Source organism: Brassica oleracea, chromosome C5 (assembly GCF_000695525.1).
Source record: "Brassica oleracea var. oleracea cultivar TO1000 chromosome C5, BOL, whole genome shotgun sequence".
Taxonomy (NCBI): domain Eukaryota; kingdom Viridiplantae; phylum Streptophyta; class Magnoliopsida; order Brassicales; family Brassicaceae; genus Brassica; species Brassica oleracea.
Genome location: NC_027752.1, coordinates 22,957,198 through 22,974,602, shown reverse-complemented (window position 1 = coordinate 22,974,602; position 17,405 = coordinate 22,957,198). Strand labels below are relative to the sequence as shown.

General features: G+C 35.4%; 2 protein-coding genes across 2 annotated transcripts; one reads left to right on the top strand and one right to left on the bottom strand.

The window, feature by feature from the left end:
- Positions 1-517: 517 nt before the first annotated feature.
- Positions 518-1,997, top strand: LOC106293288 (WUSCHEL-related homeobox 4-like). Its single transcript, XM_013728944.1, has 3 exons — positions 518-823; positions 1,088-1,402; positions 1,490-1,997. The coding sequence occupies exons 1-3, from the start codon at positions 578-580 to the stop codon at positions 1,682-1,684; spliced, it is 756 nt and encodes a 251-aa protein (XP_013584398.1). The 5' UTR covers positions 518-577; the 3' UTR covers positions 1,685-1,997.
- Positions 1,998-15,197: 13,200 nt separating this feature from the next.
- LOC106344066 (ubiquitin-conjugating enzyme 15) lies at positions 15,198-17,032 on the bottom strand. Its single transcript, XM_013783446.1, has 6 exons — positions 16,909-17,032; positions 16,699-16,802; positions 16,513-16,615; positions 16,199-16,262; positions 15,570-15,658; positions 15,198-15,489 (listed from the first exon to the last, which is right to left on the bottom strand). Exons 1-6 carry the CDS (start codon positions 16,936-16,938, stop codon positions 15,394-15,396), a joined length of 486 nt encoding a protein of 161 aa, XP_013638900.1. The 5' UTR covers positions 16,939-17,032; the 3' UTR covers positions 15,198-15,393.
- Positions 17,033-17,405: the final 373 nt, after the last annotated feature.

Sequence of the window (17,405 nt, the reverse complement as noted above, 5' to 3'; positions counted from 1 at the left end):
ATGTGGTATTTGGTTTTATTTTATAGCTCTTTATCCTTTCCCAATTCACGTATGAATACACATGCAGTTAGTACATATTATGGTTTGTACAGTACAATGCGTATTTTTAATGTAATGCTTCATGCCGACATAAACATAAGACGTACGCATGTATTATGAGTATATATATATAGACACATCACACGTATGCATATCCATATTCACAAAAAAAATAAAAAATTAATATTCACAATAATAAAATTTCGCTTTCTCAGCCAATAAAAACAGAGATTTCAATATCTTTCATTAGTTTAAAATTTTATATGCGCCTAATTGCTATTACTTTGAAATATTTATATTTGGAATAAAGACAGATATTTAAAGTCAACTATATCTCATCATTTGGTCTTTTGTTTCCCGACGCCCAACTTTTTTTAAAAAAATATCATCTGTTCATTTTTCATTCTTTTTCCCAACTGGATATCACCAATTACCATATTCATAACACATTAGCATTTCGAGAATCCTTCTATATATACATCAGTCAAGTCATCCAACGAGAGCGACGACACCACATTTGTTAAATAAATATAAAGAAATGAAGGTTCATGAGTTTTCCAATGGGTTTTCGTCTTGGGAGCAGCAACAAGAGTCGCCATCATCCCTTAGCTGCAAACGCTTCCGTCCTCTGGCCCCTAGGCTCTCAGGCAGCCCTTCCTCCCCTCCTTCTTCTTCCTCGGGTGTTACTTCCGCTACTTTCGATCTCAAGAGCTTCATTAAACCCTATCAAGCCGCTCCAACAAAATCTCACTACTCTCTTGAACACAAACGAGACTTTTCTCAAGTCAGTCCCCTTATTTTACATTCAAATTTGATATTTTCAAGTTCAAATTTTTTTTTGATATTTTCACTTGATATATTCTGTTTTAGTATGAGTTATGCAAAATAGACATTTTCCTTTTCACAAAACGGGGCATATATACCTAAAACATTAACAATCTGTAATGACTGAACTGCAACATGCCGTCTTATATTATATTATTTTATATTATATTAAATTTTATTATATCCTATTTTTTCCTTCAACAAACAAAATATGGCATATTAGGTGGAGATGCACCCGGGAGGGACAAGGTGGAACCCAACTCAAGAACAGATAAGAATACTTGAGGTCTTGTACAAAGGTGGAATGCGGACTCCTAACGCGGAACAGATCGAGCACGTAACTTCTCAACTCGGTGAATACGGAAAAATCGAAGGGAAGAATGTGTTCTACTGGTTTCAGAACCACAAAGCGCGGGAGAGACAGAAGCAGAAGAGGAACAACCTTAGCTTAAGTTGCCAAGGCAGCCTCAGTACTACTAGTGTCTCTAATGCAAGTGTAACAATGACGACAAGAACATCGTCTTCACCTGACTTCAAGGTATGTTTTAACAAGGACTAGTTTATATAGTTTTGTAAAGGAGTTTAATTAAATACAAGTAATGGTTTTTGTTTATTGTTTGTGTAGAGAGAACCAATGGTGATGAAGGAGTTACTTGAAGAGAATGAGTACAAGAGGACATGTAGGAGCTGGGGATTTGAGAACTTGAAGATAGAGAGCAGAAGAAACATAAATAGTAGTATAAATGCAACAATAGCAACTACTTTTAATATTGACAATGTAACTCTTGAGCTTTTTCCTTTGCACCCTGAAGGAAGGTGAAGAAGATGAGGCAGAAAATGTGGAATTCTTATGTAGATCTGGTATGGGTTCAGTAGAAGTAGTTGGTATCTAGATATTCAAAATAATAATTCTGGGGATGATAAATAAGTTTCTAAGATTATAGAATCTAATTAAGAGTTCCCTTATAAGTTACGAGCCTGATGTATCCTGTGTAGTTTCTTTTGCAATGTCTTCTTAATTATGAATTCTTAGTTTAGCTCATCTCTTTAGTTTCGTCTTTGTTCTCAGTAAGTTGCGAAGAATTTTTTTTCTCTCTAAATCTTTCTTTCTCTAAATCCTCTCAAAACAAAAAGCAAATCTCAGATCCAGATTTACTTTGTTTCGGTGGCCGGTGGGCTCTCTACCGCCGCCGGTCACCACCCCCCGTTTCTATTTCGCTCACCACCTCCTCCCCTCACCTAACCCTCTTACCCACTCTGATATACTGGTTTCTCTGGATCTCCACCGGCTCTCTTCGGGTTCGCCGGCGGTTCTCAACAGGAGGTGACATTGGTGTCTTCGTCACCTCTGGAGCAGCAGTGAGGAGCTGGTTTCGTTTGTTAGCTGCAGGGTCCCCTAAGGTTTCTTTCTACAGTGGTGCGGTTCAGATCTAGATCTAGGTCAGATCTATGATTGCTGAGCTTTGACTACGGTGACGAGGAGCATCGCTGCCTCCTATCTCACTCTAGTTTGAGCCTTGCTCCCGCTTTCCTGTGTTCGCTCTCCTTTGGGTTGTTGTCAGAGCTTCTCATCTTCGTCTGAAGTAAAGCGGTGTTTGGAGGTTGTCGCCGAGGACCTCTGTTCCTGGTCTAGTTGTCAGCTTACCTCGGCGAGCTTCAAGGTGTGTCTCATGTCTTCGTTTTGTAATTTGATGCGCCTAGGGTCTTGAGGACTAGCCCGTTCTGGTGCGTATGTTTCGATGTCTTCAGTCACCAATTTGTCGCTGCCTTGTTCTGTGGAGTATCGTGATTCCTGTTCTTCAAGCCTCCGGAAAGAAGCTGGGGTTGATGTACTCTGCCTCTTGGAATCTTGCTTTAACATATCTTCTACGTGATGGAGCCGGAGTAGAAAGTATAAACCTCCGCCTGCATTGCAAGAGTCTATTTGTGTTTCAATGAATGTTTTTGCTCTTGTCCTTTTGGATCTACATGTACCTCCTTCTTAAGCTTCTGGAGTTTGGTCAGTTTTGGAGTCAACTATACCTTGCGATGGCCGGGACGCCTAACCGCCTCCGCCTATCTGTGTTGTGATGCCTCCTTCCGGATTGTCTCTATACTGACCTCTCAAATGGCATCTTGGCTTTTTGCGGCTTCGACAGCGTCTAAGCTTTGCCAACCGGGTGGCCGATAGCTGATATCTTTGCCTTTTATCTAGCCTTAAATTGTTCACCATGAATGAGTTTAAGCCTAACCTTATGTTTAAGAATTTTTTTATATTTTTTTTGAGGGTTCTTAGATAGCTCATTGCTAAGTCTTAGCATATTTAGATTCAAGTCTTTGTTGTATCTCAATGCCATTTCTATGAAATAAATTTACGTTTTGTCCAGTAAAAGGTTCAGTTGTGATTAATATACAATATAATTTCCTTTTACATATACTTAAAACACTGTTCTGACGACTAAAGAACAATAGTATCTTCTAATTATAAAAAAATAAATTCTTATAACAACAACAGGTCGTCAGTTCCATATAACATATATGATATATGCAAACTTATATGTTAAGTTGTAAGACTTTTTGTTTTGATAATTTTGTACATTTATAAAATGATAATAATGTAGCAGTAATTTTTTTTTGTAACTAATGTAGCAGTAATTTTGTTTACAAAGTTTGTATTTTCCGATCTTAATTTTTGAATGTGTCAAATAGGCATCAACGTACATGTAACCTGTGGTTCGTATTTGATTAGTTGTTTGTCTAATGCTTTATTGACTCTCGCGATTGGTATTTTGTAATCTGGTGGAAACAAAAAGAGTGAGAAAGAGAGAGAGTTTGCTTTTTAGGTTAAAAGTTAAAATGGCATTATATGAGACACACTCGCTGAAGACCATGCATTTGCTTTCTCGCTAGATTGAATGCCAATGCTAGCTAGCTGTATACATATACATATTTATATAGCTATTATATATTTCCCACTTATACAGACAATAATTTTTTTTTACGATTCTGTCATTCGGAAGTCTATACGTAATAGAAAAAAAACCATTCCTATGTAGAGCTCCTAACAAATATAATATGTAGATTTATTGCGTAGTACTCTACATCGTAATTTTATCTAATAATTGAAATTTAAAATTGTATAAAAATAATTGTTGTGAAATTTTTAATTAATCAATATAATGGTAAATATGAAGCAAATAAATTAAAAAATTATACAATTGAACAATTTTAAAAATATATATATATATATTAATTTGGTAAACATGTGTTAGACAATGTTCATCGTTTAGCAATAAAAGGTTATAACATCTTATGTCTTTTATGGTTAGATTTCTTAGGGTTAGATTTTAGATTGAGATTTTTGTTTTTTTTTATTGAGTTAAATTTACATATTAATGTTTAGTAGTTTATATTTTGTATATTATGATATTTGATAAAATAATTGAGACTTTTTTTTATCATCAAGCAAATATTTAGGATTTAAGATTTGTGGTTTAGGGTATAGTAGACGTACAATAAAAGGTCCTTCATTGTATACTTCTTTTTAATTTACTTTAATGGTGTTTCCGAAATAATTATCTTTAAAATAATTTTTTACTTTATGAATAAAAATATGAAACTATATATTATAACTATTAAAAATAAATAAATTTAGTAAATAATATATTAAAATTAAAACAATAAATAAAAAAGAAAAAAACCGTTGTAGACTTACAAAGAAGTATACTCATCGGTAGCAATTTAATCCAACCGGATTTAACTAAGTTAATTTTAACTAAACCAACTTAAACTCAACAACTTTTAACCTAATGTGATATCATATATTAAAATTGTTAGAAGAGTAAAAAATGAAAAAAATAAATTTATATATTAATTTTTCTATTACAATAATGAACAAAAACAATTTCTTGTAGACTAATTTGTAACTCAACAAAACCAGAAACAATTTGAGGTTAAAAAATCAAAATAATTTTGATTAATTTATTTTTTTGTATGAATAAATTTAAATTATAATATTCAACAGTTTAAGATCATATATTAAATTATCAAAATAATAAAGAACACACAACAATAATTACTTTACCATAGTAGACTTTCAAAAAAGTATATACAAAATTTCAAAAGAAGTTTAAAGTGTCGTAAATTTTAACCTAGTTACAATTTGTTTTCTCCTTAGATAAATAAAATTTACACAATCTCTCTTTAAAATGGTTGCAAAAATTTCTAAAACTCTATCACTTCTCTTTAAAACTCTCCCTTATCTCTAAAACTCTTTCATTGTTAATATTTTCTCATGTCTTTCTCACAATATTTTCATTTTTTTTGTAGGTAATATCATTCATGGTTTTCATATTCCCCTCTAAAAATGTAAGTTATAGATCTATATATTTTAAATACGTATTTTTTTGCTTATATTCAAATAAAGTTATACATTCAAACTCTATGTATTTACTTTGGTACTATTTTATCTTATAAATTTTATTTTTGATTTTTTTTCAGATTTAAAACTAATTTTCACATTTCTAAATGTACAGAATTTTCAGATCTAATAATTAGCTGATAGAGTAGACATGTAATTTTAAGCAGACTTCATTGGAAGTTTACAAAAATATGACTTAAAATTTTTTGTTCTATATTTTTTAAATAATTTTATCTTAATTTTCATATTTTTTCTTCCATGGTTTTTATCTGCTCCTCCCAGAAATATAATATTTACTTCTATATATATTAAATGTATGTATCTTACTCTATTAAAAGGGGAATATTTGAGCCTATCCACCTCAGCCAATTAAATCATCAAATGAAATATGATTTTTTTGCCATGTCACTATTTATTGAATCCAATAAAACACTTCATCTTCATTGTTCTTATTGACCTCTCTGAAATTACCGTAATCCTGCATTTAAGAACCTCCGTTTTTTAAAACTTAATTCCCTTCGTTGATCCTTGCAAGATGAGAGACGATGACGTTTCAACTTTCGTGTTTTCTCTTTATAACTATTTTGCTGAATTTTAGCCAAAGGTATCACTATAATTTGGAATCCTGCTAAATTTTAGAAGTAATATTTAGTTTACAAAACGAAATAAAATAACCGTACACTATATTCTCATCTTTATTGTGTTAATCATGTTATTCTTTTTGGTTTCGTATGATGGAAACCTATTTTACAACACATAATCCATGATACATTTGAGAAACTAAAAATAAAAACTTAAGCTTTTTTCAAAATAAAAAAATAAAAATAGAAAACTCTGTACTACAAAATATATGCAGAACATAGTAAAAACATTCGGTTTAAATGTATCAGACAAGAATATATTCTAAATTTACACTATTAAAAGGGGAATATAAGCTCCATTGAACCTATCCACCTCAGCAAATTAAATCAGCCAATGAAATATAATTTTTTTGCCATGTCACTACTTATTGAATCCAATAAAACACTTCATCTTCATTATTCTTATTGAAGTTTCTGAAATTACCGTTATCCTACATTTAAGAACCTCAATTTTTAAACTTAATTCCCTTCGTTGATCCTTGCAAGATGAGAGACGATGACGTTTCAACTTCCGTTATTTCTTTCTTTATAACTCTTTCGCTGAATCTTAGCCAAAGGTATCACTTCTTATAATTTGGAATCCTGCTAAATTTTAGATGTAATATTTAGTTTACAAAAGGAAATAAAATAACAATACACTACATTCTCATCTTTATTGTGTTAATCATGTTATTCTTTTTTAGTTTAGTATGATGGAAACCTATTTTACAACACATAATCCATGATACATTTGAGAAACTAAAAATAAAAAATTAAGCCTTTTTCAAAAATAAAAAATAAAAATAGAAAACTCTGTACTACAAAATATATGCAGAACATAGTAAAAAACATTTGGTTTAAATGTGTCAGACAAGAATATATTCTAAATTTACACTAAATACAATCTAGAATGCAAAAATATACATACAAAAATGACAAGTTTTACCAAATTATACCATGTCATCCGCGTGTAAATGCCCACGTAGTATATGGAATAATATGTTCAAATAATAGAAAAAATTTCAGATCACAATGATCCAAATAACAGACCACTATATTAAAGGAATAGATAAATATGCAAAGTTATAAATTTTAAAATTACAGGTAACACGTAAAATTGTAGGACAAAAAAATTGAGTTCAATAAATAAAATTACATAAAGTTGACGAATTTTTAAAAATAAATGCAAAAAACAATAAAAAATATGAACCGCGCGTAGCGCGGTTAAAGAATCTAGTTTTTATTAATATTTAAATAAAGTTACATATTCAAACACTATGTTTTTAATTTATTAATATTTTGTATCATAAATTATATTTTAAAGCTTTTATATTTAAGTTTATTTTCATGTTTATAATGTATATATTTTGAGATTAAAAAAATATCTAATAGAATAGACTTCAAATGACGTCAACTTAAAAAATAGAGCTAGTATACTTCACTTGAAGTATATGATATATCATAGATTTTACCTACTTTTGAACATGATTTATATATGTTTTTAGTGTCTTTTATATGCATTTGGAGTCTTTTCGGAGCTTTTACAGGTTTAGGTACTCATTTGAGGTAAATGATGATTCTGGGGTATTTTGGAACTTTTTTGAGAGTTATGTTGAAATCACTAAAGAGGATCAATTATTGAAGATAAACATCGATCAACAAATCGCTTCCAGCATCGACGGATCACTATCGCGATCGAAGGCGAACCATCCGCGAGAATCAACATGTAAGGAAATCACAAGTTTTACCCAAAACTCCAAGTTATTACATCTTAAGTCTCTTGCCGTATTTTAGACTATTTATTAGGGGTTTGTATCATTTGAGAGACAGACCTTCTTGAAAAATCTTCTACCATTGTCACACACTTGAAGAGGAGGCACACTTGATAGCTTAGAGAGCTTAGGATAGGAGAGAGAGATCTGAACTTCATTACAGAGAAGATCTTGAACTCCCTTGTTTCTTTACTCTGTCTTGTTTACTTTTCATACTCATTTCATTTAAGTATTATTCAGACCATCATGACCATGTTTCTTATGAATATGTCTGAGTAGTCTTATTGTTAGATTATGATTCTTCAAAGGGTGATCAATGTATTGTTAATATGAACTGTTGTTAGGATGTTTTAAATAGTTCATCATCTACGTGCTCTTAACGCTAAGTCTAGGATTGACCCTAAACTTAGATCTGAGCTTTAATTGGCGCAAGCAGAATCTTGGTTAATTGCCTGAAACAAAGCTAGTATGATCTAATTAGGTAGATACACACGGAAGTTGGTCTAGGAGATTAGAGAACTTATCTAACCTGTTTGCAAAGTGTGCTAGAAGGTTTATTTTAGATATACAGATCGACGGGCTAAAAGGTGTATCGATCGACATTCATATAGAATCGTCGATCGGCACTTTCCAGAGATCAACAAGCGACATATGAGATCTTAGATCTAAACATTAGATAACGATAAGCCATTGATTTTACCCACTTTTAGCCATGGTTTATAAGTGTTTTAATAACAAGTTAATATATTCTAGAGTCTATTTAGTTTATTTATAGGTCCAAGAGTGTTTTGGAAGAAATTGATCATTTTGGAGCATTTTGGAGATAATTGGATAAAACATCCGAGCTGACTGTCGAGCAAGACTTGCGGTCGACATTTAGAAGAAATAATCGATCGATGCACACCCTGTGACATCGATCAACAGCGAAGCGCGCAGAAGCTTGCCAACATGTTAAAGGCAAAGGACCGTTTTTTTCCAAACCGACTTAGAGCCCAAGACTTCACCAGTTTACAAGATTACCCCTGACGTGTTTTAACCTAATATTTATAGCTTGCCAACATGTTAGAGGCAAAGGGTGCTTTCTTGTTTTTTTTTTTTTTCACAGCAAAGGTTTTCTAGGATTTTAGTAGAGTTGGAGAGAAGATCCAAAGAGATTTGTGGTTGAAACTCAATTATTATCTATCTATTTATGTATGCAGTTTTCTTACCTTATCATTGTTGTTATGAATTTCTTAGCTATGTTTGAGTAGTTCTATTGTTAGATTTAGGGTTTAAATAGGTTATGATGGATTAGCCCGAACTATAGATTGCTAGTTGTGATATTCATCGTTAGGATTGTCATTAATGCCTGTTTCTAGTTTAGCTAGCTAGAACTTGACCTAGGAGTTGTAGACTCAAGTTATCACTTGCATCGCACCCTAAATTCGTCCTAATTGAGCTATCATTGCTAGAGTAAGGTGAAAGCCGATCTAGGAAGCCTAGTGAGGATTATTCAACTCGTGCGTAAAGCTTGACTGACGCTCGTTGATCGATATTCCTATAAAATAACCGATCGACGGTGCGAAAGGTGTATCAATCGATATTCCTCTAAAATCATCGATCGACACTTCATCTGGTCAATAGACAAACCTAGAAAGCGAACGCCGATCAGTTTGTTATTAAGAGCTTGAGCTTTATAATATCATGCATACAACTATTAAGTATCTATAGGATTATAATCCTGATTACCTGAATATAAACCATGAGTCTAGCTATTTCATCTAAAAACCCAATCGAATCAACATAGCAACTACCTTGCTCACAACCTGCTTATTTACATTTAAACATAATCAACCTAGCATAATCACTCTGATTAGATTTATTAGGTTCCCTAGCTCCTTGTGGATTTGATTTCTAAGTACTACGATAAAACCTCTTATTTGAGAGATTAATTCACTCCTTAGGGTAATTTGAGTAAGATCCAATTTGGCGCCGCTGCCGGGGAGCTTTGATCGTCAATAGATTTAGTCTGATTAGTTCTTTGCACCACTTTCTGTCATAAATTTTTTTCTTGTCTTTTCAGGTGCATGCCTAGCAGTACAAGAAGCAAACACGAAACTCAACTGCTATTCTCTTCAGATCCTGCAAGCTTGGAACGTTCAATCCACAAAGAAAGACGCTCCTCATCGATCAAAATAAACGCTAGTTCGTCGATCAGCACTCGCCAACCACCGTTGATCCAGACACCGATTCAATCGACCGACACTCGCTCACCACCGTCGACCGAAACTACTCTTTCGACCGATATCTTCCATTTGACATCTATCGATACTTCATCCCGAACATCAATCGATACTGATTTGCGAGACATGGTTGCTACTTTGGTTCTTGTGCTAGATGAGAATGGAGACCTGCATGACCAAGATGGTCATCTACATAATGCAGCATGTCAGAAGATAGATGCTTAGGGGACTGTAATCTTTGAGCCCGATACTGATTCTAAAGGAACTGATCAACCTGTAGATGAGGCTGCTCGACCCGGAACGTTGGATGATTACAACCGTCCGGATCATTTCTATGCCAACAGATCAGCTATTCGCCCTCCAGCTATCCAGATAGGCAATTTCGAGTTGAAGCCGCAGTACTACACACTCGTGGGACAGACACCCTACTGTGGGTTATCTCAAGAGCATCCTGTGGACCATCTGGAGAGGTTCGAGGATCTTATATCTGCTTTCAAAATCAATGGAGTCCCTGAGGACTACCTATTCTGCAAGATCTTCAAATACTCACTTGCTGTAGAGGCTTCGCATTGGCTTAAGCAGTTACCACCAGGATCTCTTACATCCTGGGGCGACATTTTTGATGAGGCACGTGCTGAAGACTTTAGGAGCAAGATTGCTACATTCACTCAAGAGCCTACATAGTCATTCAGAAGCTCCTAGATCAGATTCAAGTCTTACCTAGTCAATGAAGTACATCTGCTCAGTACTTTCTTCAGAGGCATCGCAGTGCAGTATCAGATGGCTGTTGATGCTTCCCGCCAAGGAAAGTTCAACACTAGGAATCCATAAGAGGCTGTGAGACTTATTGAGAACTTGGCATCCAACAATAGCACCAAGAACACTGATTTTTAGAGAAGGAAATCTGCAGCCATCCTTGGGAAGGAGCAGATGGATGAGGTGAAATCATCGATCGACGCAACAATTGTTGTGTCGATCGATATTTTGAAAGCTGTATCGATCAATATTCTTTAACAATCATCGATCGACACTTTTTCGTGATTTATGTACGAAAGTTGAAATCTGAGATCTAGATATAGATAATCCTATTGATTTTACCTAAGTTTGAGTTCGAGAACAATAAATATCTATAAACCCCTAATAACCCAACTAAGTTGCTTACTTATCATACCTGAGATAATACATGAATCTAGCTATTTTTCCAACTATTAACAACCTCAAATTAGACCAATTGAACAACTACCTTGTTTGCCACTTCATTTACTGCTTAAAACCTATTAATCTAGTTTTATTTTGAAGACTATATATCTCATGTGTAATCTTAGAGTCTATGTGGATTCGATCCCTAAGTACTACATCTGAACCTCTTATTTGAGAGAGCAATTCACTCCTTAGGGTAACTTGAGTGATATCAAATTTGGCGCCATTGTCGGAGACTCTTTCTTATTACCTTTAAATTAAGTTTAGAATATAGTCTAGATTTTTATTGTATTTGCTAAAGTTTTCCCTCTTTTCCTACTGACCTAGGTACTTAAGATGGAGGACATGGATTTCGGCCGAACATCGATCGACGAATTAACAATAACATTGAAGACGGGTCGACGGAAAAATTGACCTACGCTTCACTACAAATCGACGGTACCCCGCCGGAAGCAGGTAAGTTTTCTCTTACAATTCATACAAATGAGGAAGTAGTCCTAGGGGAATCTAAAGGTCAACTAAGCAACGCAATCAACCAAATTATAAATGAACAGGGAACTGCAATCCCTGTTAAAATTAATTCAATCTTAAATAAAGTTGAAGAAACAAAATTGCCTTTGCAAGACTACTTAAATCCTAGCAGGACCTGTTCTAATAAGTCAACCATTAAGCTACCAAAAGACGATACCAAGAAATCCGGGCTTAACCTCGAATACCTAATCTTGGTATGTCAGAACCCTTTCCGTGGAACCATCTCAGAACACCCACACGATCACATCAAAAATCTAGAAGACATCATGATGGACGAATAAAACCGTTGTAAACTCTTCTCATTTTCCTTAGAAGGAGACACCAGAAAATGGCTAGATCAATTACGAGCAGGATCTTTAACTTGCTGGAAGGAAATTAGGAGTGTTTTCATTAATCACTTTTTCGACTAGACACGTTATTGGGATGTGAGGAAGAAGATCTCCACATTTCGCCAAGATCCATGGGAATCATTTAAAAACGCCTGGGGAAGATTCAAGAGTTGTCAACTTGAATGCCCCCACCATGGTTATTCAGAACCACAACTTATTAACGCCTTTTACGGAGGTATTAGCCTACATTACCAAACCACATTTGACACAGCGAGTGAAAGGAGTTTCATGATCTCACTCAAATTACCCTAAGGATTGAATTACTCTCTCGAATAAGAGGTTCAATTGTAGTACTTAGGGATCGAATTTTCAGAGAGCTAGAGAACCTAATAAATCTAATTAAGTTGATTAAGCTAGGTTGATCATCATTAAATGTAAAATACAGGTTTGTGAGCAAGGTGGTTGCTCAATTGATTGATTGGGGTTTTGGTACTTAGATGAAAGTAGCTAGACTTAGAGTTTTTATTCAGGTAATCATGATTATAATCCTACAAATGCCTAATAAGTTGTATGCATGATATTATAGAGCTCAACACTTAATAACAAACCATTAGGCTCTCCTTTCTATGTTTATCTATTGGCCAGTGTCGATCGATGTTTCTATAGGAATATCGATCGATACACTTGTTGAATCGTCGACCGATTATTCGATTAGAATATTGATAGACCATGGAATTTACCCATTTTTAACCTTGGTTTATAAGTGTTTTAATATATATATATATACTACGATATAGAGTCTATTTAGATTATTTACAGGTTCATGTACGATTTGGAGGAATGTGGTGATTTTAGTATCTTTTGGAGTCTTTTGAGTGGAGAGCTGCACAGACGCATTAGATGTTGAGTTATGGATGGAGACCTTCCCACCATTAGATTTGGCCCATCTCTTGATACAAGATAGAGCTTTTAGTTAGCTTTCAAATGCCACAGGTTTGAGGTCAGGTCAGTCAGCATCCTATAGCAAAGTTATGCCCGTTTACTGAAGAGTGGTCAGTCTGCCTCGCGTGAGAAAGCTGTCGAGGAGATGAAGGACTGTCTATCGACGGTGCACCCTTGCTATCTATCGACGGTGATGCCAGAATATGGGACAAGCATATTTTATGACCGACTGAAGCCCAGAAGCAACCACAAATTACCAGAATACCTTTGCACGACCTAAAACTCTATTTATGTATTTTCTAAACCATTGTTGACGGCAACACTTTCTTTTATTATTGTTCTAGGTTCGGAGAGAAAGGAGGAACTACTTCAGAGTCCTCCTGGAACTCCTTTGGTTTTTTATATCTATTATATTGCAGTTTTATATCTATTCATCTATGATTTTTTGTGACAACTTCATGCTTGAATAGGTCCACCTGTTAGGTTTAGGGTTCAAATAGGTTATGAGGGATTAGCCCCAAATATAAAATTGCTAGGTTGTGATATTTATCAATAGGATGTTCTTACTACTTGTGTTTTAGAGTCGCGAACTAGAACCCCGATCTTAGAATCATTAGGCACAAGTGATAGCGTGGTCTTTTCTCTGAATAGATCCTCATTGAACTATGATTGCTAGAAACAAGTGACTGATCTAGGAACCCTAGTGAGTACTTTATCAACCCGCGCGTAAAGCTTGCTAGAAGCGTCTCGATCGATATTCCAAAGAATAATCGATCTACGTCATGAAAGGTGTATCGATAGTTATTCCTCTAAAATCATCGATCGACACTTTCTAATTGTTCGACAAACGATTGTTGAGATCATTAGATCTAGTCATTAGACGAATCTAGAAAGCAAACGCTGATTGATTTGTTCTTAATTGTTGAGCTCTTTAATATCTTGCAAACAACAATTAGTCTCTATATCATTATAATCCTGATTACCTGAATAGAAACCCTAGATTTAGCAACCATTCTTTCATCAAACCTCAATCAATCAGCCGAGCAACTGCCTTGCGCACCATTGCATTTTACATTAAAACTATTAGCCTAGCTTAATCATATAACTATTAAATCTATTGTGTGCCCTAGCTACCTGTGAATTCGATCCCTAAGTACTACAATTCGACCTCTTATTTGAGAGAGTATAAATCACTCTTTAAGGTAGTTTGAGTGATATCAAATTTGGCGCCGTTGTCGGGGAGCTTTGATCGCCATTAGATCTTTTCTAGTTAGATTTAGTCTAGGTTTATTCGTTGTTTAGATTTTCTCCGTTGGTCGGAATTGTACGTCGGTGATTCGCTGGGTAAACGGATTTCTTAGGGTTTCTGCGAGAACGCGTTCGATCAATGGCGCAGAGCTCGTTCCTTCGTGGATCTTGCTACGAATGTCCTGAAGTGACTGCTTAAGCTCTGTGAGTTCCTGGACAGTCGTCAGATCTGGGCTGCCGAGAGTTTGGACGGCGCTTGTATCTATGTTTCCGGCGCCGGCCGTTCGATAGGTATCGAACAGCTGTCTTCGAATCGTCGAAGCTGGATCTTTAGAGTTTCCGGTCAAGGGAGCGAGGATGGTGGCGAGCTGCTTGTTTATCGGCTTTTGAACGGCGTCTTGTTGAGCCATTCTTTCCATGATGGTGTCGACGAAAGCTGCTGCTGTTGGAGCGGCTTCAGCCGAGGTGGACTTGTCACCGGACGGCGAGTCTGAGAGAACCATACTGATCTTTGTGAAGCTACTTTGTCGGGCCCCACGGTGGGCGCCAACTGTTTGAATCGAGAACTGTCGGAAACTAGTAAAAGAAAACGAGAACTCGTCGGTGGATCGAGACAAAAACGTTTATTAGATAAGAATACGTTCAGTCGGTTTACAAATAAAAAAATAAGCGGTAGAAAGCAAACAAGCGAAAGCTATTCCGCCAGGAAGTACAAGTCGACGAGAGAGAGAGAAATGAAGCCGTAGTTGTAGCCAAAAGTAAGTGTGCGTGGTCGATTTGTGGATCTCCTTTTCGCTGCCTCTTGCTCTCCTTATATAGACGACCAGTCAATGATCTAATTTGCCTCCGCTCAACGCTCAATGGGCTTTCTGCTCGTTGGGCCGAGCTATTAGGCTGTTGTGTCAAGCCGTCAAGTCACCTGCTTGCAGTCGCTCGTTCCGTCGACTAAAAACAGTTTTGAGTCGAGCCGATCGGTAGTCCACAAGCTAACGAGCCGAGTCTTTTCTAAATGGTTATGGGTCAGGTTAGCTATTATATGGGTCTTTTGGGAGGATCAAATCCATACCAAACAAATTTAAAATCAAAAAGTGTATATGGGATTTCAGATTCCGGCAATGTTTTTCTCCTCTTTGAGTTATTGGGAAGTGTGAGCTTGACATTCCATAGGTAAAAGTGAAAAAGATGGAGACAATAAGTTGAAAACATTTAAATGTGTGAGGATTGTCATCTTCATATTACAATAAAGGGCTTCTCTTGTTCGTTGCATCAAGCCTTGTCGTCATGGAACCACCACCTCGTCTCCTTAGGAGACCTCCCGTTCTTACAATTCTTCACGTAACGATCATTATCTGCGGGGCGTTCCTGCAATAACATATACGTTTGTGACTGAGCTCATACTTCACAGTTTATGTACATTAGGAAATAAAAAAGGAAGCAGGAACCTTTGCAGGTGAACTTGATAGCATGGAGAGAATGCTGATGCAGACGGAACTCACAGTCATTGCAGGTGACCACGAGTCATATAGAATATCTGCCAAAAACAACCCACACATATTTATACTAATTCTCCAAAGGAATCACTATCATCAGTCTACATGCTCAGGGATAAGCAAATCTGAACTAAGATGCAAAGCGGAGAGATACATGAACTCAAACTCCATAGCAAGTACAAAATCATGAGTCTAACAAGAGCTCTGCGTGTTACCAGCTCAGAGGCATAAGCTATGATATTTGAAAAAGATTATGATTTTGCAAAAGCATAAACAGGAATTATATCCTAACTTTGAGCAACAGACAGAGTCGTTATCCAATAGAAACATTTCTAAATCACAGAACCATACAATTGGTCCAACCTCGGGTGATCAGTGATCACCAAAGCTATCTTCAAACTTGGTAAATTCTTCATTACATATAATCATAAAACTAACTCGACAAGGTATTCATAGCATCACTGCACATTAACAGCAATAAGAAGGTATGCAAGTTGGTGTAATACAAGCAAGATAAACTAACCCTTGAGATGCAAATTAAAACAAAATAAAACAATAAGCTAAAGAGATGGAGCAAATACCCAAACAAATATGTCCATTGCTGTAAATATGTGGGTGTGACGGTGCCGGAGGAACAAAAATAACCTGCTCAACCAACAGCAGATGAAATTAATCACACTAACTCCATCAAACAGACACCTAAACCCAAAATAAAATAAATACTATAGATTCAATTAGGTTGAGTAATATCCATAACAAAGTGTAGCCAACCAAAGAGAATCGAAGAGAAAGACACATAAACATGTAAGAAAAGGAAGTACTTCCGATCAGATTCGCTATTACAAATGTCAAACAGAAATAAAACAAGAAAACCTAGAGGATCGAGATGACATGCCTGGGGCGCTTCCATAGGGTAATTAACGGGAAATTCAACCTGAAGCTGGTAAGTCTCGTTCGCGTAGAGCGTCCCCGGAGCTCCGGTCACATCGATTGTCCATCTTTCAAGATCACACCAACAGAAAACAAATCGATCAAGTGTTCAAACAGAGAGAGAGAGATCAAGGGTTCATTTTGTTCTTACTTTTGAAGATTGTCGGTAACTTTGTGCCTAAATCCAGTGGGAGGATTTAATTGCCACTCGGTAAGCTCTTTCTGCAACCTATTGCACGCGATCTTGCTTAAGGCCTACGCATAATTGCAACAACCACTCCGATTTCAGATGTCATCAAAAGTTCTATACAAGAGAGAATAACAAATCCGTGAAGATATCGAAGACATGCGAGATAGAGACCTTGCGTGAGGGAGCGGAAGAGCTGGTCATGGCGGAGAAAGAGAGAATGAAGGTGTGCGATGCGTCGCCTCCTTTACTCTTCACGGTTTTTTTTTTCAAAGGGACACTTTCCTTTTCATTAATTATTTTGGATGCAAGAGTAGCTACAAAAAAAAAGGAAATATTTCCAAATATAAAAATAAAGAAAGAGAAAATAAGAAAGACAGGAGTGAAGAAAAGACAATTCTCCAAATAAGACAATTTTTAAGTTTTGATCACAAAAATACACCACAAAGAATAAAAAGATCAAAATATTTTATTTAATAGGTAAAAGATCCTAATATCCTAGATATATAATAAAACTAAAAAATTTAAAAAATTTAAATTTTTTAAAAAAATTGAAAAAAATAGAAAAATAATTTTTTTTATAGTTTTAGGTTATATGTTTTCAGATTCGAACTTTTTTATAAAAATTAATTTTATAAAAATTTTGATTTATTTCAAAAAAAAATTTTGTA

Coding starts and splice junctions, on each gene's coding strand:
- LOC106293288 (XM_013728944.1), top strand. CDS start 578: ATGAAGGTTCATGAGTTTTCCAATGGGTTTTCGTCTTGGGAGCAGCAA. Junction 824..1,087: donor ACAAACGAGACTTTTCTCAA/GTCAGTCCCCTT, acceptor ATGGCATATTAG/GTGGAGATGCACCCGGGAGG. Junction 1,403..1,489: donor CGTCTTCACCTGACTTCAAG/GTATGTTTTAAC, acceptor TTGTTTGTGTAG/AGAGAACCAATGGTGATGAA.
- LOC106344066 (XM_013783446.1), bottom strand. CDS start 16,938: ATGACCAGCTCTTCCGCTCCCTCACGCAAG. Junction 16,616..16,698: donor GTTACCGACAATCTTCAAAA/GTAAGAACAAAA, acceptor TGATCTTGAAAG/ATGGACAATCGATGTGACCG. Junction 16,263..16,512: donor ACCCTATGGAAGCGCCCCAG/GCATGTCATCTC, acceptor TTGGTTGAGCAG/GTTATTTTTGTTCCTCCGGC.